General features: G+C 38.4%; 1 protein-coding gene across 1 annotated transcript; it reads left to right on the forward strand.

Moving 5' to 3' along the window:
- Positions 1-20,955: 20,955 nt before the first annotated feature.
- LOC123949968 (olfactory receptor 4C6-like) lies at positions 20,956-21,891 on the forward strand. Its single transcript, XM_046017751.1, has one exon. It carries the CDS (start codon positions 20,965-20,967, stop codon positions 21,889-21,891), a length of 927 nt encoding a protein of 308 aa, XP_045873707.1. The 5' UTR covers positions 20,956-20,964.
- The last annotated feature ends 4,001 nt before the right edge of the window (positions 21,892-25,892 follow it).

The raw sequence follows: 25,892 nt of genomic DNA on the forward strand, positions 1-25,892 counted from the left end.
CTGATTTTTGAATGTATAACTACCCTGCTTCCTAAAAATAGAATATTTTTATATACATATGGTTGATTTTTCCAAGCTTTGAATTTTAAAGAATGTAGCCAACTGTATGTGAATTCCTAGGAATGGCTTTAATTTTTTCATTCAACATTATATATGTTACCAAGTTTTACATCAGTTTTTAAATATAGTTTTAGATTCATTTTTACTCTCATAATGTACTCTAATGTATGATTATTTTAAATGTGCTTACCCGTTATCTTGCCAATAAATATTTGTCTAGTATGAACAATAACAATTATAGGCATGTCTCCTACAAATGTAATTGGTGGGTAGCAGGATATGGCAATATTCAGCTTTACAAGATAATACAATAAATTTCCACAAGGGGCCCAGGAAATGCCATGAATTATGTTCCAAAAAAGAAGAGACTAGAATACTTATGAACAGATCTAATACTTATACTTGATGAATGAAGATATTTTATATTTTGCTATTATTTTAATTAAAACATAAATTTGTAATCCACAGACCTATCTGGGTTTATATTTTTCACTGTCAAAAAATGTCAGTTGTTAACAATATAATGGGACAGATAGTAACTACACTTTTGGTGAACACAGCATAATGTATAAAATTGTCATATCACTAAGTTGTACATGTGAAATTAACATTGTGTGTCAATTATACTCATTTAAAGTTGCCAATTCATAGCCACTTTATCTGTGTCATATTTAGAATAAAATTTTTGAGCACTAAAATAGAATGATGTCCTGTGAATGGAAGAGAGTTTCTGTGAAGCAGGAAAACTTCCCATTACTTATTACATGTTATTAATATTATTAGAATATGTGACCTAGAAAGTTAGGTTTGAGATATATGATCATACTTTTATTAACAAGAAGTGTATGTATACAAATATTTCCATCTACTCCTACATACCTATATTAATTGAAGATGACTTGCAGAGGTTAGGAGAAGCATGGTAATGAATAGAGAATTGCATTATTGCATAAAGTTCTTTGTTCCCTAGAATATATAACCTGGGCTCAAAAGCCTAGTCAAGGAGAATAAGATATGTTTGGAAAATGATAATGAAACACATCATCTTTACTGTCTTATTGATAGGATAAATAAATAGATGAACTTCCAGAACCTTGAATCCTAAGTGGACCTAGTACCTTTTAATAGACTGCCTGCCAGTACTGTAGCTTATAAAGAACTTCTTTTTTTTTAAGATTTTATTTATTTATTTGACAGACAGAGATCACAAGCAGGCAGAGACAGAGGAGGAAGCAGACTCCCCACTGAGCAGAGATCCCAATGTGGGGCTGGATCCCAGAACCCTGGGATCATGACCTGAGCCGAAAGCAGAGACTTTAACCCACTGAGTCACCCAGGCACCCCTATAAAGAACTTCTTAAAAGTGAAGACATTAAAATGATAGAAAAAATTTACCTTCACTGTATTTCACAATTTAAAAACCCAATTTGAAGAGGTAATGGAGGGAGATGAATCAAAGCATGGAGGATCTTTAGGGCAGTAAAAATAATCTGTATGACAATAGAATGATGGATGTATGTCATTATTATACATTTGTCCAAACCATAGAATGTAAAACAGCATAGCATGTACAACTATGGACCATGGGTGATTATGACATGTCAGTATAAGTTCAACTGCAACAAACATATGACTCTGGTAGGGGATGTTGATAATGAGGAGACTGTGCATGCGTGGGGCAGGCAGTGGAATTTCTATGCCTTCCTCTCAATTTATCTGTGAACATGACAGTGCTATAAAAAATAAAGTCTTTAATAAAATGATTTACTAGCTGATGTATAGACTTTTACACACATATGCCTGGTTTGTTTCTGAGGTATAATTTCTTGGGGTCATGATCTATCCTGAAGTATGACAATGATGTGTTCTTTGGGTCAGCCTTGGGTCAGATGCCTTGGAACTCCATGAGCCTTTGGCTCATGATGCAGGGAAGGAAAAAGCGGATTCCCTGAGGTACAAAGCAAACTGTGGTCAATAACTCCTTCCAGCATGGTCTCTTGGTCTCCAAGGCTGATGCAATCCTTTAATTATCAGAATGTGTGATGCCAAAACCACTACCACACTAACAGGCACTTTTGTTTATCAACTCCCCAGTGACAATTTCTTCCAGAAGCCAATGGTTTCTTGGCAAGAAACTTCAGAGCCAAATCCTACTCTTGAACTACTGAAAGAGTTCCTACAAGCACACCCTAATTCCCCCAACATAATGAAAGATTCTCTGAAGACATTACATCAGCCACCTTGAATGGTGTCTCTGTCTCCAGTGCCTTGCCCAGTCATGAACTGTGACTAAGGCCTCCCGTCTGTCTCCCTTTCCATGAGCTCATGCCAACTCCCTGCCTTTATATGGAACATATTCCTGAGATCACTCTTCTGCTTCCTGTCACTCAGAGCATGGGCACAGAGCCATCTACACATTCAAGTCTTATGTGATCCATTGAAGTGTCCACTCTTTACACACATGGCACCTGTGTACCTTGATAATGTGTAGATTATTATTCCTCAAATTTGCAAAAGACTTTTTAAATAGGGATGCTCTGAAGCTTAACTTCAGCCTTGGTATTCAGCCAAAGTAATTTATCAGTTTAGACCTCAGCATTTGAAAGATTGAAGAGACGAAGGCCTACATCAGTGTCATTTCTGGTTGTCTCTGCTCTTCAGGGACATGACTTCATAGGTTACTTCTGTATCCAGTCTGCTTAATGGTACAATTACAGATTAGTCATGGCATTCAGATTCACTGCTGATATATGAATATTTACTTTCAAGTATTAATGAACATTCTAAGTGTGACTTGGAGAAAATACCTCCTTATTTGGTTTTGTTCTTTTTTTTTCAATTTTGATTTTCTTGTGGATTTGAAATACTTTGGGTAGGATTTGGATCATCATTCTCTTAATACAAATAATTAGAAAACTAACCTCTTTCCCAAAATGTGAACACACATATGATAGCCACAGCTGCAACTGACAGCAAGTCACTTCAGGAACAGGCACAAATTGGATCACAAAGCAAATGAAATTGCATAAGTTCTTTTTCCATTTTTTTTTAACTCTAACAACTTATTGATAAAGAAAGGAATCCTATTTTTTATTCTTGCTTCAAACTAATCACCAAAATTATCTACTAAGGCTAGCAAAATTATCTACTAAGGCTGTAATATTTAAATTATAATATTTAATTCTGAAATGTTTAAATCTCTTGAAGAATGAAATTTATCTTTTAAAAATATTTTTACTTTTTGTTTGGTTTGGATATTTGTACAGAATGATCACCACTGAAAAGGATCTTGTTGAATTCCTGCAATGAGACATTGAGGGAAGTTTGCATCATAGGGCAGAAAGGAGGAAGAAAAGAAAGAAATATTAAGAGCCAGGATACTGGGTTAAGTTCGAAACACAGTCTTTGAAAGGAAAGAAAACCAGCTTTTTGGGAAACCATCTGGGAATGGTAAATGGTCAAGGTACCACTTCTGATACCCACAAAGACCTCCAAAATGATCTCTCTGCCTTGCTTCTCCATAGAGCATGCCACCACAGAATTGACCTATAGATCCCAGCTACTGAAAGAAGACTGAAGAATTGACAAATGCTACAATTTCTATTCTTGCTATGTTTTGATAAACTTGGAGCATGAAAAATATAATGAACAATCATATTTCATTTCAAACACATTGGACCATGGGAAGCTGAGCTCTTCTGAGAACATGAGGCCAGACTTTCTCAATCATTCATGTCTTTCCACAAATACTCATAAAACTAGAAGAGGTTCCCAGAATATAAATCACAGCTTCTTCTCTTGTCTTTAATTTTAAGAAAATTACCACTTATATTCTCCTTTTTTTCATTTTCGCTTCTCCTGAATCCTTAACATGCCCTTCTGTTTAATCTTGTTAGGAAAGTTTCTAACTTCCAGCTGCCCTCTCTTTGTTATTAGAAAACCCTTCTCCACTGCAAAGCTGAGATACCCTTTTGCCATAGTTTCCTTTATTACACTGATAAATATTTTCTATTTAAATTTTTAACTATTTTTATTTCCATGGTGTAAAGAATATTTTTCAAGATAGCCACATACACACTGTCTTAGAAAATTTTTCTAATCATTACATCCCAGTAATTTAAATATCATATTAATCTTATTCCAAAATATTATACATATTATACTTCATAGATTTGTGTTCAGCTACAGTGATATGTCTATTCCATTGTTAATACCACACGTTTGTAATTATTTATAGCCAAGTGCTATATTTTATCTGATAGACCTTTCCCCCCACTTTTTGTCCAAATTACCTGACCATGTTTTGCATATTTCTTTTTCAAGAGGAAACTATTTTTCTTCTTAAAATATATATTATTAATGATTTTACTGGGGAACTCTTTAATGTATAGGTCACCTTGTGGACAGTTGATATCTTTGGATATTGTGTATATCTCATATATCAGGAAGAATTAGAGGAAACAATCCCTAGCATTCACACAGGACCTGGAAAAGTTTGGGTTTCCAGCCCAGCACAATAGAGAACCTCATAATTCACAGAGCACCGGTAAATTTCAAAAGTGCGTTTCTTCAATAGGGAGGAAACATTAAATATAAACTAACCACTGTTCTAGTCCCTTTTAACAAAGTTCAAGAAGAATAATAGAAATGCAAAATATCCAGCAACCAAGGTAAAATTTGTAATGTCTAATAGCCAGTCAAAAATTACCAAGCATGTATAGAGGCAGGAATATATCATCCAGTGTATAGGGGGAGAAACAATCCACTCAGCAAATCTGCCCCATACACACACGCATACAAAATGACAATGATAACATAATTTGTAAGTGAATACATTGAAATTATTATTATCACTGCATTAAATATCTTTTAAAAAGTAAAGAAAGGATTGAATATAGTAAGTAGAGACATGGAAAACACACAGAAAAAGAGCCAGAGTTAAAATTCTAGTGATTAAAAATATAACTTAGATCAGAATAGCAGATGAACAGATTGTCCACTGTAACAGCAAAGATTAGTAAACTTGAAGATACTACAATAGAAACCATCAAAATGAACGCAAAGAAAAAAATTAAAAGGACTGAAAAACAAATGCACAGAGCATCCATGAGCTAAGAGAACACTTCAAACAGCCTTATGGATGAACAATTGGAATCTTCAAAAATAGGATATGAGAAAAGTTCAGAAAATGGAAATAATGGCCAAATTATTTCCAAATTTAATGAATACTGTAAATTCACAGAGCCAAGACTCAAGGCACAAAATCATGACATACACACACTAAGAGATACATCATAATACATTGGATCAAAAACAGTGATAAATGAGAGAGAGACAAACCATAAATGACTCTTAATCTCACAAAACAAACTGGGGGTTGCTGGGGGGAGGTGGGGTTGGGAGAGGGGGAGGGGGTTATGGACATTGGGGAGGGTATGTGCTATTGTGAGTGCTGTGAAGTGTGTAAACATGGTGATTCACAGACCTGTACCCCTGGGGATAAAAATACATTATATGTTTATAAAAAAAAAAAAAATTGGAAGGGGAGGCGAACCATAAGAGACTATGGACTCTGAAAAACAACCCGAGGGTTTTGAAGGGGTGGGGGTGGGAGGTTGGGGGAATCAGGTGGTAGGTAATAGGGAGGGCACGTGTTGCATGGAGCACTGGGTGTTGTGCAAAAACAATGAATACTGTTACACTGAGAAAAATAAATTAATTAAAAAATTAAAAAAAAAGTGATGAATGAAAATGTTGAAAACCCAAGGGAAAAGACACTCTATATACTCCAGTATAAAGATAAAAATCATCGCAAAATTTCCATCAGAAACATTGTAAACCGGTGGAGAAGAAAAAAAAAAAATGGAGCAACGTCTTTAAAATCTGAAAAAAAAAAATGTTCAACTCAAATTCAATATTCACCAAAAATATCTTTAAAAACATACAAAATTCAAGGAATTCATCAGTACCAGTCATCAATCACTATGAGGAATGTTAAGGAAATCCTTTAGAGCAGGTAAATCCTACCAGCTGGGAATCCAGATCTGAAAGAAATCAAGACCAACAGAAATGGCAAATATATGTGCAAATACAACTCATATGATCACTATATCAGCAAAAGCCCACATTAACTCATTTTCTTACTCTAGAATGTGTGTATTTTCACAAATAAGAGAATTTCCATTTTAATACTTTCCCATTCAGGTACCAAATATTAAAAACAAAATTTAAATGTCCTCTAGATATAGTCACAATCTACCTCCTAAATCCCTGAAAGTATGCTAACATCCCCTAAAACAGCCATAAGACAGGCTAAAAGCTGAATGTGGTACAATTTTTAAAGCTTCATAGACTAAGAAATATCATAAATGTATCAAAAAATGTTCAGGAGAGAACCAGGAGTTTTTTTTTTTCTTATTTTTTATTAATAGTATTTTAAAAAAAATTTTAATAAACATATAATGTATTATTAGCCCCAGGGGTAAGGATCTGTGAATTGCCAGGTTTACACACTTCACAGCATTCACCATAGCACATCCCTCCCCAAAGTCCATAACCACACCACCCTCTACCTACCACCCTTCCCTCAGTTTGTTTTGTGAGATTAAGAGTCTCTTATGGTTTTTCTCCCTCCCAATCCCATCTTGTTTCATTTATTCTTTTCCTACCCCCCAAGCTCCCCATGTTGCATCTCCACTTCCTCATATTAGAGAGATCATATTATAATTCTTTCTCTGATTGACTTATATCGCTAAGCATAATACCCTCTATTTCCTTTCACGTTGTTGCAAATGGCAACATTTCATTTCTATTGAAAACTGCATAGTATTCCATTGTATGTATATACTACATCTTCTTTATCCATTCATCTGTTGTTGGACATCTAGGTTCTTTCCATAGTTTGGCTATTGTGGACATTGCTGCTATAAACATTCAGGTGCACCTGCCCCTTCAGATCACTACGTTTGTATCTTTAGGGTAAATACTCAGTAGTGCAATTGCTAGGTTGTAGGGTAGCTCTATTTTCAACTTTTTGAGGAGCCTCCATGCTGTTTTCTATAGTGGTTGCAACAGCTTGCATTCCCACCAACAGTGTAGGAGGGCTCCCCTTTCTCCACATCCTTGCCAGCATGTTATTTCCTGACTTGTTAATATTGACCATTCTGACTGGTGTGAGGTGGTATCTCATTGTGGTTTTGATATGTATTTCCTTGATGCTGAGCGATGTGGAGCATTTTTTTCATGTGTCTGTTGGCCATCTGAATGTCTTCTTTGCAGAAATGTCTGTTCATATCCTCTGCTCATTTCTTGATTGGATTACTTGTTCTTTGGCTGTCACATTTGCTAAGCTCTTTATGGATTTTGGATACTAGTCCTTTCTCTGATATGTCATTTGCAATTATCTTCTCCCATTCTGTCAGTTCTCTTTGGTTTTGTTAACTGTTTTCTTTGCTGTGCAAAAGCTTTTGATCTTGATGAACTCCCAATAATTCATTTTTGGCCTTGCTTCCCTTGCCTTTGTCTATGTTCCTAGGAAGAAGTTGCTACGGCTGAGGTCGAAGAGGTTGCTGCCTTTGTTCTCCTCAAGGATTTTGATGGATTCTTTTCTCACATTGAGGTCCTTCATCCATTTTGAGTGTATTTTCATGTGTGATATAAGTAAATGGTCCAATTTCATTCCTCTTCATGTGGCTGTTCAATTTTCCCAACACCATTGTTAAAGAGAACTGTCTTTTTTCCACTGGACATTCTTCCCTGCTTTGTCAAAGATTAGTTGACCATAGAGTTGAGGGTCTATTTCTGGGCTCTCTATTCTGGTCCACTGATCTATGTGTCTGTTTTTGTGCCAGTACCATACTGTCTTGATGAAGACAGCTTTGTAATAAAGCTTGAAGCCTGGAATTGTGATGCCACCAACATTGGCTTTCTTTTTGAATATTCCTCTGGTTATTTCAGGTCTTTTCTGGTTCCATATAAAATTTAAGATTATTTGTTTCATTTCTTTGAAAAAAAATGGATGGGATTTTGATAGGGATTGTATGAAATGTGTAGATTGCTTTAGGTAGCATAGATATTTTCACAATATTTGTTCTTCTGATCCATGAGCATGGGACATTATTCCATTCTTTGTGTCTTCCTCAATTTCTTTCATTAATACTTTATAGTTTTCTGAGTATAGATTCTTTGCCTCTTTGGTTAGATTTATTCCTAGGTATCTTATGGTTTTGGGTGCAATTGTAAATGGGACTGAATCCTTAATTTCTCTTTCTTCTGTTTTGTTGTTGGTGTACAGAAATGCAACTGATTACTGTGCATTGATTTTATATCCTGACATTTTACTGAATTCCTGTACAAGCAGATTAGTAGTGGCGTCTTTGGGGTTTTCCACATATAGTATCATATTATCTGCAAAAAGTGGTAGTTTGACTTCTTTGCTGATTTGGATGCATTAATTTCTATTTGTTGTCTGGTTGCTGAGGGTAGGACTTCTAGTACTATGTTGAATAGCAGTGGTGATAATGGACATCCCTGCCATGTTCCTGACCTTAGCAGAAAAGCTCTCAGTTTTTCTCCATTGAGAATGATATTTACACTGTGTTTTTGATAGATGGCTTTGGTATGTGTCCTCTACACATACCCATCTCACTGCCCCTGGTCACTGCCAGGGGATACGGCGCCCCCTAAAGGTGAGGAGCTGATTGAGGCTGCCAAGAGGAACAACTTCTGTAAGCTCCAGGAGCTGCACCGAGCTGGGAGTGACCTTATGCACCTATGCACCGGGACGAGCAGAGCCGAACGCTCCTGCATCATGCCGTCAGCACGGGCAGCAAGGATGTGGTCCGCTACCTGCTGGACCATGCACCCCCAGAGATCCTTGACGTTGTGGAGGAGAACGGGGAGACCTGTCTGCACCAGGCGGCAGCCCTGGGCCAGCGCACCATCTGCCACTACATCGTGGAGGCGGGGGCCTCACTCATGAAGACGGACCAGCAGGGCGACACCCCCCGGCAGAAGGCGGAGAAGGCCCAGGACACGGAGCTGGCCGCCTACCTGGAGAACCGGCAGCACTACCAGATGGTCCAGCGGGAGGACCAGGAGACGGCTGTGTAGCCGCAAGGCCTGCGGCCGCAGGAGAAAAAACCCCCCATCGCCCGCCTCACTGCCACATTCCAGTCGGATGACCACGGGGGGACCCGTGCCCCAGGGAAGGAGACCCGTGCTGCCCCCTGAGGAGCTGCCCAGGCCGAGGGCTGGACTCTTGAGGAGCTGGGGGATCTCACCTGTGGGCCTGAGGCCTCAACCTGACCCTGGGCTGACAGGGGGACAGGAGACTGCACTGGACAGGGCAGGCCTTTGAGGGGGCTGGGGCTGGACCACTTCAGGGCGGCCCTCGCCCTCCCCTCTGCGGATGCCCTCCCTGGGCCTTGGGGTACAGGGGGAGGGCAGCAGGGCTGGGGACCCTATCTGGGAGCCTTCGGGAAGAGGGTTCCTAAGCCACCCGGTTGGTGAGGGCCCTGACTCTGAGCCTGGCAGCCTGGGCCCCCTCTCCTGCCCCCTCCCACCCTCCGGGGAGTTTCCTCCCGGAAACACAGAACCTGCCGGCGTTGCGCGCCCGCTGCCCCGCTTGGTGCCCACCCCCAGAGACCCTCCCCGTGTACCCAGTCATTTCATCACCGCCGACTGTGTGGCCTGGGGGTTAGAGTGGGGGCTCTCATGGTGACATGTTTACAGCTGGGTGTGACTCAGTAAAGAGGATTTTTTTCAAAAAAAAAAAAAAAACTACACTTTGAAGAGTTTTGATCAAGAAGCAATGCTGTATTTTGTCAAATGCTTTTTCAGCATCTACTGAGAGTATCATATGATTCTTGTTATTTTTTTTATTAATGTACTCTATCACATTGATTGATTTGCTAATGTTGAACCAACCTTGGAGCCCCGGAATAAATTCTACTTGGTCATGGTGAATAATCCTTTTAATGTACTGTTGGATGCTTTTGGCTAGTATTTTGGTGAGAATTTTGACACCTGTGTTCATCAAGTATATTGGTTTGTAATTCTCTTTTTTGATGGGATCCTTGTCTGGTTTTGGGATCAAGGTGATGCTGGCCTCATATAATGAGTTTGGAAGTTTTCCTTCCATTCCTTTTTTTGGTAACAGTTTCAGAAGAATTGAAATTAATTCTTCTTTAAATGTTTGGTAGAATTCCTCTGGGAAGCTGTCTGGCCCTGGGCTCTTGTTTGTTGGGAGATTTTTGATGGCTGTTTCAATCTCCTTACTGGTTATGGGCCTGTTCAGGTTTTCTATTTCTTCCTGGTTCAGTTGTGGTAGTTTATATGTCTCTAGGAATGCATCCATTTCTTCCAGATTGTCAAACTTGCTGACATATAGGTGCTCATAATACGTTCTTATAATTGTTTGTATTTCTTTGGTGTTGGTTGTGATCTTTCCTCTTTCATTCCTGATTTTATTTATTTGGGTCCTTTCTCTTTTCTTTTTGATAAGTCTGGCCAAGGGTTTATCAAACTCATTAATTATTTCAAAGAACCAACTCCTAGTTTTGTTGATTTGTTCATTTTTTTTTTTTTTTTTTTTTGGTTTCTATTTCATTGAATTCTGCTCTGATCTTTATGATTTCTCTCCTCCTGCTGGGTTTAGGCCTTCTTTGTTGTGTAGGGTTAGGTTGTGTATTTGAGACACCATTCTTGTTTCTTGAGAAAGGCTTGTCTTGCTATATATTTTCCTCTCAAGATTGCCTTTGCTGTTTTCTTGAGAAAGGCTTGTCTTGCTATATAGTTTCCTCTCAAGATTGCCTTTGCTGTGTCCCACTGACTGTGAACTGCTGTGTTTTCATTATCATTTGTTTCCATTAATTTTTTCAGTTCTTCTTTAATTTCCTGGTTGACCCATTCATTCTTTAGTAGGATGCTCTTTAGTCTCCATGTATTTAGCTTATTTCCAAATTTTCTCATTATTGAGTTCTAGCTTCAGAACATTGTTGTCTGAAAATATGCAGGGAATGATCCCAATCTCTTAATACTGGTTGAAACCTGACTTATGACCCAGGATGTGATCTATTCTGGAGAATGTTCCATGTACACTAGAGAGGAATGTGTATTCTGTTACTTTGGAATGGAATATTCTGAATGTATCTGTGATGTCCATTCTTGGTCCTGTGAGTTATTTAAGACCTTTAATTCCCTGTTGATCTTTTGCTGGGGTGATCTGTCCTTTTCAGTGAGGGGAGTGTTAAAATCCCCTATTTTATTATTGTCAATGTGAATCTTTGATTTTGTTATTAATTGCTTTATATAGTTGGCTGCTCCCATGTTAGGGGCAGAGATATTTAAAATTGTTAGATCTTCTTGTTGGACAGACCCTTTGAGTAGGATATAGTGTCCTTCCTCATCTCTTATTATAGTCTTTGGCTTAAAATCTAATTGATCTGATATAAGGATTGCCACCCCAGCTTTCTTCTGATGCCCATTAGCATGGTACATTGTTTTCCACCCTCTCAGTTTACGTCTGGAGGTGTCTTTGCGTCTAAAATTAGTTTCTTGTAGACAGCATATTGATGAGTTTTGGTTTTTTATCCATTCTGATACCCTGTGTCTTTTGATTCTGGCATTTCCCCATTTACACTCAGGGTAACTATTGAGAGATATGAATTTAGTGCCATTATATTTCCTGTCAGGTATAATAGGTAGACTCTTACTGTATATTGTCTCTGTTCCTTTCTGATCTACTACTTTTAGACTTTCTCTTTGCTTAGAGGACTGCTTTCAATATTTCCTGTAGAGCTGGTTTGGTGTTTGCTAATTCTTCCTGTTTTTGTTTGTCCTGGAAGTTTTTTTTTCATCTCTCCTTCTATTTTCAGTGATAGTCTAGCTGGGTATCGTATTCTTGGGTGCATGTTTTTCTCATTTAGTGCTCTGAATATATCATGCCAGTTCTTTCTGGCCTGCCAGGTCTCTGTGGATAAGTCTGCTGCCAGTCTAATATTTTAACCATTGTATATTAAAGACTTCTTGTCCTGGGCTGCTTTTAGGATTTTCTCTTTGTTGCTAAGACTTGTACATTTTACTATTAGATGATGTGGTGTGGACTTATTCTTATTGATTTTGAGGTTTTTTTTTTTTTTTTTTTGTGCCTCCTCGATTTTGATGCTTGTTCCATTTGCCATATTAGGGAAATTCTCTACAATAATTCTCTCCAATATACTGTCTGCTCCCCTCTCTCTTTCTTCTTCTTCTAGAATCCCAATTATTCTAATGTTGTTTTGTCTTATGGTATCACTTATTTCTCAAATTCTCCCTTCATGGTCCTGTATTTGTTTGTCTCTCTTTTGCTCAGCTTCTTTATTCTTTGTCATTTGGTCTTCTATATCACTAATTCTTTCTTCTGCCTCATTTATCCTCGCAGTGAGAGCCCAGCTCCATTTTTGATTGCACCTCATTAAGAGCTTTTTTTTTTTTTTTAATTTCAACTTGGTTAGATTTTAGTTCTTTTATTTCTCCAGAAAGGGCTTTTATTTCTCTGGACAGGTTTTCTCTAGTGTCTTTCATGCCTTTTTAAGGCACAGCTAGAACCTTGAGAATCGTCATTCTGAACTTTAGATCTGACATATTACCAATGTCCATATTGATTAGGTCCCTAGACTTTGGTACTGCCTCTTGTCCTTTTTTTTGTGGTAAGTTTTTCTGCCTTGTCATTTTGTCCAGATAAGAATATATGAAGGAGCGAATAAAATACTAAAAGGGTGGCAAAGACCCCAGGAAAATGTGCTTTAACCAAATCAGAAGAGACCCCACATCATGGGGGTCAGAAAGGGGGTAAAAATAAGTTCAGAAAAGAAAAAAAAAATTAAAAATAAAACAAATAAAGAAAAATAAATAAATATAAAAATATTAAAATATAAATATAAAAATATAAAAAGAATATATATATATATATATATATATATATATAGCAAGACTAAAGAATCATGGGGAGAAAGCCATGCATTCCATGCTTTCCTTTCTCCTCCTGAGGCAGAATTGCACTACACTTACCAGGGGCCAGGCTAAGTAATCCGCCTGGGTACACTTTTGGGAGCTTTTGTTCCCTGAACTCTGTCCTTAGGGTTTGGAGGATGGGAATGAAAATGGCGGCCCCCCAATCTCCGGCCCTGAGGAAATGAGAGCTCGGGGCCCCACTCCTCAGTGTGCCCTTGGAGAAAAGTGCTCAGTCACTCCCATCTCTCTGGTCCCCAGCTGTACTCTGGGCTCACCCAGCCTGTGACCAAGCATCTCTGTCTCTGGTACACAGCTCCGCTTGGAGTCTCCCAACCCTGCAGATCCCTGAGCTCTTCCAGGGGGATCTCCCCAGATCATGTTGTTCCCCACTCACAGAACAGTGGCCTGTGCCACAGATTATGGTTCAAGGTAACCCCGAGTTGAGAGCTCACTCCTTGGCTCCATCTCTGTAGCCAGCTTCCCTGCTCTAATACCTGTGAGCTCTGTGTCACTCAGACATCCCCAATCCTCCTGTGACCCCATGGACCCTGGGTCACGCTGTCCCCACAAGGGCTTCACCCCGGTTTAGCCTCTGGAGTGATGTCCCTCAGTGGCACAGACTTTTAAAAGTTCTGATATTTGCTCTGTTGCTCTGCCACTTGGACCGGCCACTCCCCCCATGGTCTATATTCCCATTGTTTTGGATTCACTTCTCCACAGGTCCTACCTTTCAGAAAGTGGTTGATTTTCTGTTTCTAGAATTGTTGTTCTTCTTCTCTTCAGTCTCCTGTTGGATTTGTAGGTGTTTGGAATGGTTGATAAACTATCTAGCTGATCCCCTGCTACCTGATGTTGTCTCAGCCTGCTACTTCTCTGCCATCCTGACTCCTCCCCCAAACCAGGAGATTTTAAAGAATTGTTTGGGGTACCTAGATGGCTCAGTTGTTAAGTGTCTGCCTTTAACTCAGGTCATGATCTCAGGGTCCTGGGATTGAGGCCCACATTAGGCTCCCTGCTCAGCGGGTAGCCTGCTTCTCACTCTCCCACTCCCCTTGCTTGTGTTCCCTCTCTCTCTGTCAAATAAATTAATAAAATTAAAAAAAAAAGAAAAAAAAAAGAAAAGAATGGCTCTATACTGCTCTGTCAGGTATCTATCAACTTAGATAACCTCCTTCCCTCTGAGATTGGAAATGGTCATCCAAAGAAAAGAAGCTAAATGAACCAGCCCTAGGGTCCTGGAATTACATGCTCTAGTAGTAAATGGAAGTGTGCAAGTAAAGTGACTTTAATAATCTAACTCATGAAAACCGATTTGAACATTTACAAAAACAAGTATAATGAAGTGGAAGAATCTTGTTAATTCCTGGAAGAGGTAGGAACACGTATTTGAGATAAAATGAGCAGTAGACAACATTCTCCAGATTACTGGTTGGTATCAATAGCAGAGTTCACATCGGGCTTGCTGCCAGATTGGAGGTGTTTTGAAATCTATTTGGAGAAGGTGCCAAATAGACAATTTACAGAACTCTTAATTAAAGTACAGCATTGTTGAGATCTTCCAGAGAAAAAATAGAGACAACATTCTAAACCAAGAGGAAAAGGGAAAGGCTTCTTACTGAAAATAATTGACAATATATTTTTTAAGGAGCGATTTGTCACACGTGTGGACAGATAAACTAAAACAATATAATCCAGAGCTTGGATAAAGACCAATTTCAAAGGAAATTTCTTAAACAGGTAAAGGAAAAAGCCACACCCTGCTCAGGTGAGGGTGACCTGGTTGCTTAATGGTAATTTCTGTGGCTTCTACAACCCTTTGGTTAACTTGACTCTTATGAGATCTTTCCACAAGGTGGCAATCAAGTCAAGAAGTAGGCTAAATCATGAGTCCAAGTTTCAGCTAGTCCTAGAGGTTTATGTACTTTGTCCACTCAGATCCCTATTTACCTTGGTTCTTGATTTTCCTTCTGCTTTGCAGGTCACTCTTCATTCGCCCGTCTATTCTACTTTTTCTCTCTGACTACTAAGGTTATATTCCCTAGGTCCTCTTTTCCTTTGTCAATACATACTGCTACAGTAAATGCATCCAATACCATAGCTTTAAATGTTACATAACTGCCTAACTATCCAACCTGACACAGAATTTTGCTGGTTCAAAGTTCTATGTACTAAAATATAGCTTTATTTGGTGTGTAAATTCCTATAGATGAATTTAGTTTTTGTTTGTTTAATTTTTAATTTCTGTTAATTAATTTTTTTAAAGATTTTATTTATTTATTTGACAGAGAGAGAGATCACAAGTAGGCAGAGAGGCAGGCAGAGAGAGAGGAGGAAGCAGGCTCCCTGTGGAGCAGAGAGCCCGATGCGGGGCTCGATCCCAGGACCCTGAGATCATGACCTGAGCCGAAGGCAGTGGCTTAATCCACTGAGCCACCCAGGTGCGCCGATTTTTGTTAATTAAATTTTAAATTAACCTTCAATCATTGAAAAATAATTGACTCACAGGGCACCTGAGTGACCCATTTGGATAAGAATCCAACTCTTGATTTTAGGTCAGGTCATGATCTTGGGATCATGAGATTAAGCCTCACTTACTCCCATCTGGTGTTGGAGCCTGTTTAAGATTTTTCTTTCTCTCTCTTTCTAACACAAACATGTGCATGAATAAAAAGAAAGAAAGATAGGTAGATTTGACTAATGGGAAAATTATGACAAAGTTGTCACCATAGTTCATCACCTGTAATTTTAGCAATAAAGATCCTCCAAGAAAATACAAAATACATACCTGACAGAGAAACATGTAAAGATTCTCTGAATGTGATAATTTGTGTTAAATGTTCACAATACTTTTTCTGTTTGTAAAACAGTTGTGTATCTCTCAACCTCCCACCTTCTTTGAATCTGCTGAAAATCTATTAATTCTGGAGTTTGACCTTCCCAATGCTGGACAACTGCATTTCTAAGAATTCCTTTGCTACTTTGATTTTTGAACTACTACATTTGTTTCCATAAAGTCTAATTCCTGGGGAATATTACACACAATATTTAACTACTAAAAATGACAGAAGTTGTCAAGGTTTCTAAAAATTAGAAGTAGTGGAAATTAAAGTAAGAATAAAAGACTGCTGGTTTCCTTCTGTCATCTGATAGTCATGTCCTGCCTGGGAGGCTGGAATACACAAAGAATAAGTCGAGTCTCAGTGCTGGAAAAGTACTGAAAAAATACTATTTCACCTAAAACATAGTAGTGAAGTAATACCAAAGTAAAGGAATGAAAAGCTGTCTGAAGGACACCAAGAGCTCAGTGAGGGGGGTGCTAAAATGGTTGTGAATTAGACACAAAAATTAAAAATTCGTAATCTCACAAAACAAACTGGGGGTTGCTGGGGGGAGGTGGGGTTGGGAGAGGGGGAGGGGGTTATGGACATTGGGGAGGGTATGTGCTATCGTGAGTGCTGTGAAGTGTGTAAACCTGGCGATTCACAGACCTGTACCCCTGGGGATAAAAATACATTATATGTTTATAAAAAAAAAAAAAAAGTTGGAAGGGGAGGCTAACCATAAGAGACTATGGACTCTGAAAAACAACCTGAGGGGGGTGCCTGGGTGGCTCAGTGGGTTAAAGCCTCTGCCTTTCGCTCAGGTCATGATCCCAGGGTCCTGGGATCGAGCCCCGCATCAGGCTCTCTGCTTGGCGGGGAGCCTGCTTCCTCCTCTCTCTCTCTCTGCCTACCTCTCTCCCTACTTGTGATCTCTATCTGTCAAAAAAATAAAATTAAATTAAAAAAAAAAAAAACCTGAGGGTTTTGAAGGGTCAGGAGTGGGAGGTTGGGGAACAGGTGGTGGGTAATAGGGAGGGCACGTTTTGCATGGAGCACTGGGTGTTGTGCAAAAAGAATGAATACTGTTACGCTGAAAAAATAAATAAAATGGAAGAAAAATAAATAAATAAATTAATTAAAATGGGAAAAAAATTGACAACAGCAAATAAGAAACTAATAGGAAACTCTAGGAACTGTTGTAAGTCAGTTTGAGTACATCAGGGTAGAGAATCTTGTCAGCTTAAGAATTCTTTTAAAGAACCAAGTGTTGCTTTCCATTTCCGTGATGGAGCTCCTCAGGGATACCAATGGACACTGAATAATTTCTTGAGACTTAAAAAATGATTTGCTGAAGGGAGGGAAAATGCCTATCAAGAAACATGTGGCTCAAAGCGCCTGAGTGTCTCAGTGGGTTAAGCCTCTGCCTTCACCTCAGGTCATGATTTTGGGGTCCTGGGATTGAGCCCTGCCTTGGGCTCTCTACTCATCAGGGAGCCTGCTTCTCCCTCCCCCTCTGCCTGCCTCTCTGATTATTTGTGATCTCTCTCTCCCTGTGTCAAATAAGTAAATAAAATCTTTAAAAAAAATTAAAAAAAGGAGCATGTGGCTCTGTTGGATGCTTGCACACGTCACCACTCTGTAACTGTGGTACAGATCACTGTACAGGAACAAAGGATTACATGGTTAACACTGATCTAGTCCTCTGCTGTGAAGCAGCTCTGGGTCTCACCCATGCGAGGTTCTTGCCCCTGGGAACACCCTGTTATTAAAGCAGATGGATGCAAATTCACTGGGTCAGGGAATAGCTCCTCCATCAGTGGAGAACCAGCCTCAGGGGATGAAACTAGCATGATGAACTCTGGCTCTCTGGGCTCCCATAGCACAGGACCACCATGAAAAAGAACATTAATCTTACACAATGTATCTTCTAAGAAGGTGAATGAGAGTTTTTTTCTATTTCGATCTAAGAATACAATCAATTAGTGTTCAAAAAGACACCTGAATGATTTGATAAACACTCTACTTGGATAACTTGTAGCAATCATCCTTAATTGGAGGGAACATAAATCCCTTGGTAAACCAGAAAGGTTATTTCCTCCTCAGGATCATAAATGCTTAAGTCTTGTGTTTTAAATCTCTCTTTGAAAGCAATACAAATCTTAGTTCTCTGAATTTGGCCAAGATGTAAAAATTGGATGACTTTTCCTTCCTTTATACCCCAGAGAGCTTGCCTCCACAGTCAGAAAAACCAAGTTAGAAAAATTGCACCTCGTTCTTGGACTCTCTGAAGGTACATCATATGATCAAATCTTGAGTTTGGTAAGATCTTGTGTTAAATAACATTAGAGTCTTTATTTTTACGACTTTCCATTGTTGGCCAACTGTAAAATCTCGGCTCTACAAATCACCTCTATTATTTCATTTAAGTATACCATATGTAGATTTTACTTATTTATAGAATTGTAGCTTAGAACTTAATTTCAAAATATAACATTAAATGAATCAATTGTATTGAATAAGTACATACATATTTATTACTCTTAAAGTATGTGAGTAATTCATGCTCAAATAGCTGTTTGCTTTATACATAAGCAGCACTCTCTCTAAGTAAGGAAGCCTGATTTTGAACTTGATTTCTAACTTGCATAAGATTTGATTTTTTCACTTGATCTATTTTTGTGTTCTTTTCTGCAAATTTTTAAAAACTAAATGAATGAGTGTGTCCTTAGAATTGCAAATCAGTAAATAAACTGTAGAAATCAAGAAAATGCTCACAAGCAACAAGAAAAGGGGTGGAAAATATACCTGCAAAGAATTACTAGGAGATTCTCTCATGACCTTTCTTCCAATTTCAGTTCTTGCCTTCCTTCTTTCTCACTCTCTCTTTTTAATCTCCCTTTCTCCATCCTTCTGCCCTCTTTCTGTCTGTCCCCTCTCTCATTCTGTGAGTATGCATCTGTGTTTCTCTATTCCTAACTGTGCTACTGTAGAAACTGAGGCTTACAGAGGCTGTGATAATGAAGCCAGGAAGTGGACTGGCTGTGACTTAGCAGTAGGTTTGCAGTGTCTGGATCCAGTGACATCCTCTGCAAACAGAAAGGCAGCTGTGGAAAACAGTGCTAGGAGCCTGGCAGGAACTGGATGGGATAACAGTGGAATACATAAAGTGAGGAGAACAGAGAAATGAAGTTGAATGGGGTGCTCCTGACTGAGTTGAATGTTAGGGTGAAAAATTTAATTATGTACTTTATCAATAGGGAGTCACTCCAGCTCCAAGCCATAAGACAGATGGAGCATTAGATGCTGCTTAGAGCAGTGGCTTTCTCAATTTTGTTTAATGTGCAATGAAATACCTCTCTAAGAAATCCCTACCCAAAGGCATGAACAATCAATGCAATTGACAGATGAATAATTGTGAATCAATGCAACTGAGAGATGAATGATAGAACTGAGCCCTTCTGCTGTTACTCAGCTAGCAAGCCATCCTTTTACTACCTAAGAGGACACTGAGGCTGGGAGGTGCCAGCTACATGTCCAGGAGCGACCACATTAGAGACACAGTCTGGATAAAGGATACTTCTCATTTCCTGACTCTGGAGTCAGTGTTCTTTATAATTCATAAGGTTTCTTACATGCAAGATCTCAGTTCAAGGGTCAGGAGGGAAGCAATGTAGTTAAGCAGTGGGAAGAAATGGCACTTCAACCATCTCCTGTAGCAGCTATGCATTTTGTGGGGTGGGAGTGAGGTTGCTGGATTTTAAGAGTAACTTCTCAGCTTTCACAGGATAGTAGTGTCCACACATCACTTGAAGCTGTGCTCTAGAATATTCCTAAAATACAACAGCCAGCCTCTGCCTAAAAGTTCCCAGTGGTAACACAAATCATGTTTTCTTGGGAGGCTTTCTCCTGGGTTACAAAAATAACTCTCTGGAAACATACCATCGTCTATTCTCTTCTGCAGTGGAGGAACAGAGTTGATAACTGTTTGAACTGTGGGATCAAAAGGACAGCCCACAGCCCACCAGTTTCTAATCTTATGCAAGAGATTTAACTTTCCAAGATCTCAATTGCTCTTCTTTACAATGTAAGTCCCAGTGGCACTTAACTTCACTTGGTTGCATGAGGCTTAAGTGAGGTAATAATATATCATACTTGCCACATGCTCAGCAACAGAGTTAGTAAACCCAAAACTTAATTGCTTAATTGGTGTTTTTACTATATTCCAGAATCCTTTGCTCCAGTTAGGGAACAGGGGAAATCAAATGAATACCTTAAGATGATTCATGGTTGAGTCAATATGTATGACTTAGATCTTTACTGGACCATTCCTGTTTGTAATTTTCATCAAGGAGCAATATATCACCCAGGTTCATATAATCATGAGTTTTAGGTATATTTTGATCATTTAATAATTACAGGTAAAGAACAAAATTGTAAGAAAATTGTAATGTTGTCTGGAAAAGAGCATAGAAAGCATAATCCACTTCAGATTGTTTAGAAGATAAAACAGGACAATATATGTGTTATGTGATTAGCACAGTGATTGGTATATGATAAACTCACATAGTATTTACTAGAGAAACAATGTTGATATTTGAGGACACTGATTCAGGATTTAGAAAATATGGTTCATTTTCTGACTTCTGCACTCATGAGCTGTGCAACCTTGATTATTTCATAAACTCTATCAGGATCTGCTCTATCCTCCAGTAAGATGAATCAATCATTTTAGATCTAGTATCTGGAGAAAATCAAGTGCTTAATATGTTGGCTAATAGTAATAGTAGTAGTAGTAGTAGTAGTAGTAGTAGTAGTAGTAAAGGGAAGAAAACTGTATTTCATATGGAAGAACCATTTAAATAAAGAGAAGAAATGTCATGAGAGGAGCTAGCATTAATGAAGTATCTACCTTTTAAACACTTTTTGGAGCATATTATTAAGATTCAAATGCTTGTATGATGAATAAATAAATAACAACATCTATAAGATCCTGGAAATACTTGAGGTCAAATCACCACTAATTATAAATCACATGTTGCTTTTATAGGATTTCCAGCTCTCAGCTGGAACTCATATCAACAACTAATAAATGGGAAATCCAAGTAATGTGACTGAGTTCATTCTTTTGGGCATTGCAGAGAACCCAGGGCTACGGAAAATGCTTTCTGTTTTGTTCCTATTCATGTATGTGTCCACAGTTTTGGGAAACCTACTCATTGTGGTAACTGTGATCACAAGTCAGCGTCTGAGATCACCTATGTATTTTTTCCTTATTTCCTTGTCCCTTTTGGATGTTACTTACTCTTCTGTCATTGCCCCCAAGATGATTGTTGACTCCCTCTCCAAGACCACTACCATCTCCTTAGAAGGCTGCCTGACCCAGCTCTTTGCAGAGCATTTCTTTGGTGGTGTGGGGATCATCCTTCTCATTGTTATGGCCTATGACCGCTACGTGGCCATCTGTAAGCCCCTGCACTACACAATTATTATGAGGCCTCAGGTATGCTGCCTGCTGCTGGGAGGGGCCTGGGTGGGAGGGTTTCTCCATGCAGCAATACAGCTTCTCTTTATGTATCAAATACCCTTCTGTGGCCCCAATGTCATCGACCACTTTATATGTGATTTGTTTCCCTTATTGAAGCTGGCCTGCATGGACACACACACCCTGGGTCTCTTAGTCATCCTCAACAGTGGGGCAATGTGTGTGACCATATTCCTTATCCTCATTGCCTCCTATGTGGTCATCCTCTGCTCTCTGAGGTCTTGCAACTCTGAAGGACGGCACAAAGCCCTCTCTACCTGTGGCTCTCACCTCACTGTGGTCATCTTGTTCTTTGTGTCATGCATTTTTCTGTATGTGCGGCCTGTGGCCACTTACCCCATAGACAAAGCAATGGCTATATCTGATTCCATCATCACACCCATGTTGAATCCCTTGATCTATACCCTGAGGAATGCTGAGGTGAAAAATGCCATTAGGAAACTGGGGAAACGAAGGACTTTCATAGGCAAGTGATTTCTTTATTTTCATTGTAAAAATGATCAAATATATAATACTTTTGTATCTTTATCATTTGACTTTTGCTACTTGCCATCTCTCTAATATATCAGACATCTTGACAGAAAGACTTTTGTATATTTATGATTGGTATATATTAAGTTTCCATAAAGTTCTGTTGAATGATTATAGAATGCAAGAAACTCATCTCTGGAGATAGCCTAATTCAGATGGTTGAACGAAAAAAGAAGAGAGTCAATAAATATTAAAAAACAAACAACCATGAAAAGATGCTGAATTTTATCAAATGCTTTCTCTGCATCAAATGAGAGGATCATATCATTATTGTCCATTCTTTCATTAATGTGATGTATCACATTGATTGAGTCATGGATGTTGAGCCACCTTGCAGCACAAGAGTAAACCCTACTTGGTCCTGGTGAATAATCCTTTTAACATACCATTCAATCCTATTGACTAGTATCCTGCTGAGAATTTCGGCATCCATTCTCTGAAGGCAAGGGAAATAAAGGGGAAAATGAACTAGTCTGACTTCATCAAGATAAAAGCTTCTCCACAGCAAAGGAATCAACAAAACTAAAAAGCAACTTACAGAATGGGAGAAGATATTTGCAAATGTCTTATCAGACATTTGGTGAGTAGCCAAGACCTATAAAGAACTTCCCAAACTCAACACCCAAAAAACAAGCAATCCAGTCAAAAGATGGGCAGAGATACTAACCAACATTTCTCCAAAGAAGACATACAAATGGCCAACAGACACATTAAAAATGCTCCATATCACTTGACATCAGGGAAATGCAAATCAAAAACATAGTGAGATACCACCTCACACCACTCAGAATGGCTTAAAATAACAACCCAGGAAACAACAAATGTTGGTAAGGATGCAGAGAAAGGGCAACCCTCTTACACTGTTGGTGGAATGGAAGCTGGTGCAGCCACTCTGGAAAACAGTATGGAGTTTCCTCAAGAAGTTAAAAATAGAGCTACCCTATGACCCAAATATTGTGTTACTAGGTATTTTCACCAAAGATACAAATGTATTGATCCAAAGCAGCACCTGCACCCCAATGTTTATAGCCTCAATGTCCACAATAGCCAAACTATGAAAAGACCTGAGACATCCATCAACAGATGAATGGATAAAGAAGATGTGGTACATATAAATAATGGAATATTAATAAGCCATCAAAAGGATAGAATCTCACCATTTACATCAACATGGATGGAACTGGAGGGTATTAGGCTGAGTGAAACAAGTCAATCAGAGAAAAACAATTATCATATGGTTTCATTCATAAAACGAATGTAAAAACCATCACAGAGGACCATAGGGGAAGGGAGGGAAAATGGAATGGAAAGAAATCAGAGGGGGATACAAATCCTGAGAGATGCTTAGCTATAGGAAAGAAACTGAGGGTTTCTGGAAGGGAGGTGGGAGGTAGGAATGGGATAATTGGGTGATAGCATTAAGGAGGGCATGTAATGTGATGAGCACTGGGGGTTATAGGCAACTGATGAATTACTGAACTCTACATCTGAAACAAGTGATGTACTATATGCAGGCTAACTGAATTTAAATAAAAACTTAAAAGGCAGAGAGCAATCATTAGAACAACACTGGTGGAAGTGGAGGGCTCTGACTATTTTATGGAGGGTACTTCATGTTGGATAGGCAGAAGATTCTATTATCATGTACCATTTCAGCTGATTTTGAATTCTGTTGAGATTTCCTGAGGAAAAGTGCTGAAACATATTAATCAATATATTTAATGATGACGAGCACCAATAAAAAACCAAATGTGATCAGGAGGAAACAGCCGTATGAGGATTAGTGGGGTCAATATTCTGGAAAGGGACACTCTAAAGCAGGACTGTTGTGGTATTTTCAAGGAACTGTGAAAGACCGGGAACATAATGGTCCAGGAAGAGAGTGGCAAGAAACAGGATCAGAAATGCACACAGGGTCAGCTTATGTAATGCCGAGACCACCAATACTCCCTGAAGCCACAAAGAGCATGAATGTTGTTATTGTCTCTTAAAAATGACCAAGACTCAAGGAGTCTTCATAAATGCTGACTGACACTAACCTTTGTGTATAGGGGTGTTGGGGGAATAGGTGGAAAAGCGTTTGCAGCTAGCTTCTATTTGTCCTTCAATTTTTGATGTAGAAAAAAATTTATAACAGCATTTGAAAATATTTCACAGTAAAATATTTCTCTTACTTTATATTTTAAGGTTTTTTTCCATGTGTCAATACAGAAGAAAAAATTAATAACAGTGTGATGAGTTGGGTCTTTTGGAAACCCTTGGGATGATCTTTAATTTATAACATAATATAAACACTGGGAAGGACCTCAAAATGAGGTCCATGTATTTATACCCGTATAATATGTAAGGTTTTAGAACTTGATAAAAAGTCCATCAAAGTAATAGTGTAATGCTAGCTTTAGGTTCATGTCTCTCATTCTATTAATGAGAGCTTTTTGTGACTGTGCTATCCTAGAATATAGGGTCAACTTCCAGTTTGTTCACATCTTTTCATAGAGGACTACATTAGTTCTCAGGTAATAGCTTGCCTCTATTTCCCATTAAATACATTTTAGCAGATAAGGCTTGAAATTTTTTTTACATATTCTGCTTTCCAACACAAACCTTAGTTTGTTGATTTCTGTTACCAAGATTTTCTGATAAACAAATTACATTGTTAAAGAGAAGGGCTATTTCTGAGATGCCAAAATGGGATTTGATAAAATTTCATCCAAATTAAAATTAAAAGACTAAACTAAAAGTAAAATGAGTTTCATTAACTTGATCAGAGGGTAAACCAGAAACCTAAAGGAGATTGAGATCACTCAATTCTAAGAGATATCCATTAAATTCAGGAATAAGAGAGGCCACCTTTTATAGCTGCTATCATTATATATTTTACTAAGAGTTTTAAGGTAAAGTTCTCAAACTCATATACTTGCAGAGTTCAGGAAGATTTTAAAAATTGAATAGAGCCAAAACTATGCAAAGACACTTAAGAAGAAATTTTAGACATTTGTTCCCTTTAGAAAGGGAGTAAATCTTGTCCATTTTAAGAGTCTGCCAAGACTAAGATCTGGTGTGTTGGAGCATATTTCCAAATCTGTCCCATATTCAGATTTTCAGGAGAATTCAGGCATTCATATTTTATGTAAGTCTTAATAACTTCAATATAATGATAACTGATTGTGTTTATAAAATTTTATGTTCAACAATTATTGGAGTAAACAAATTTTTAAATTTTCAGGTAAGTTCAGTCCAACAGCCTGTCACTTTAGAAATTCTGTGTCAACCAATGAGATAAAGAGTAGAAGGAAATAAAACAACCAGAACTAAACATCAAACAACACAACTCATTACTGGCTGGTGTGTTCATCTAGTTCACCAAACCATAACAACCAGCTGACAGATTATAGTGTTTATTAAAAGAGCTTAATAAAAAATCAGCATAATAATACTTTCAAATGTAAGAATAAAATAATTCTAAAAAGAAATAAATCTCCTTCACAATAACAAGAAGACTCAGAGACTTAACAAAAACATGAACAATCTTCATGAAAAACACCAAATATCTTCACAAAAGATGTGTAATGACTGAATCAAGTAAGTTATACAATTCACAATGGGAAGAACTCCCATTTTTTTAAAGATTTTTATTTATTTGACACACAGAGAAAAATCACAACTAGGTAGAGAGGCAGGCAGAGAGAGAGGAAGAAGAAGGCTCCCCATTGAGCAGAGAACCTGATATGGGGCTTGATCCCAGGACCCTGAGATTATGACATGAGCTGAAGGCAGAGGCTTAACCCACTGAGCCACCCAGGTGCCCAAGAACTCCAATTTTAAAGTTGTTAATTTTTCCCAAATAATTGACACATAGAGTGAATTCCTAATCAAAATCTCTGGAGTATATTTTTATGGAAACTGAAAATGATTCTAAACTCCACATGGTTAAGTATATAGTT

This window comes from Meles meles, chromosome 8 (assembly GCF_922984935.1).
Source record: "Meles meles chromosome 8, mMelMel3.1 paternal haplotype, whole genome shotgun sequence".
In the NCBI taxonomy this organism is placed as follows: Eukaryota; Metazoa; Chordata; class Mammalia; order Carnivora; family Mustelidae; genus Meles; species Meles meles.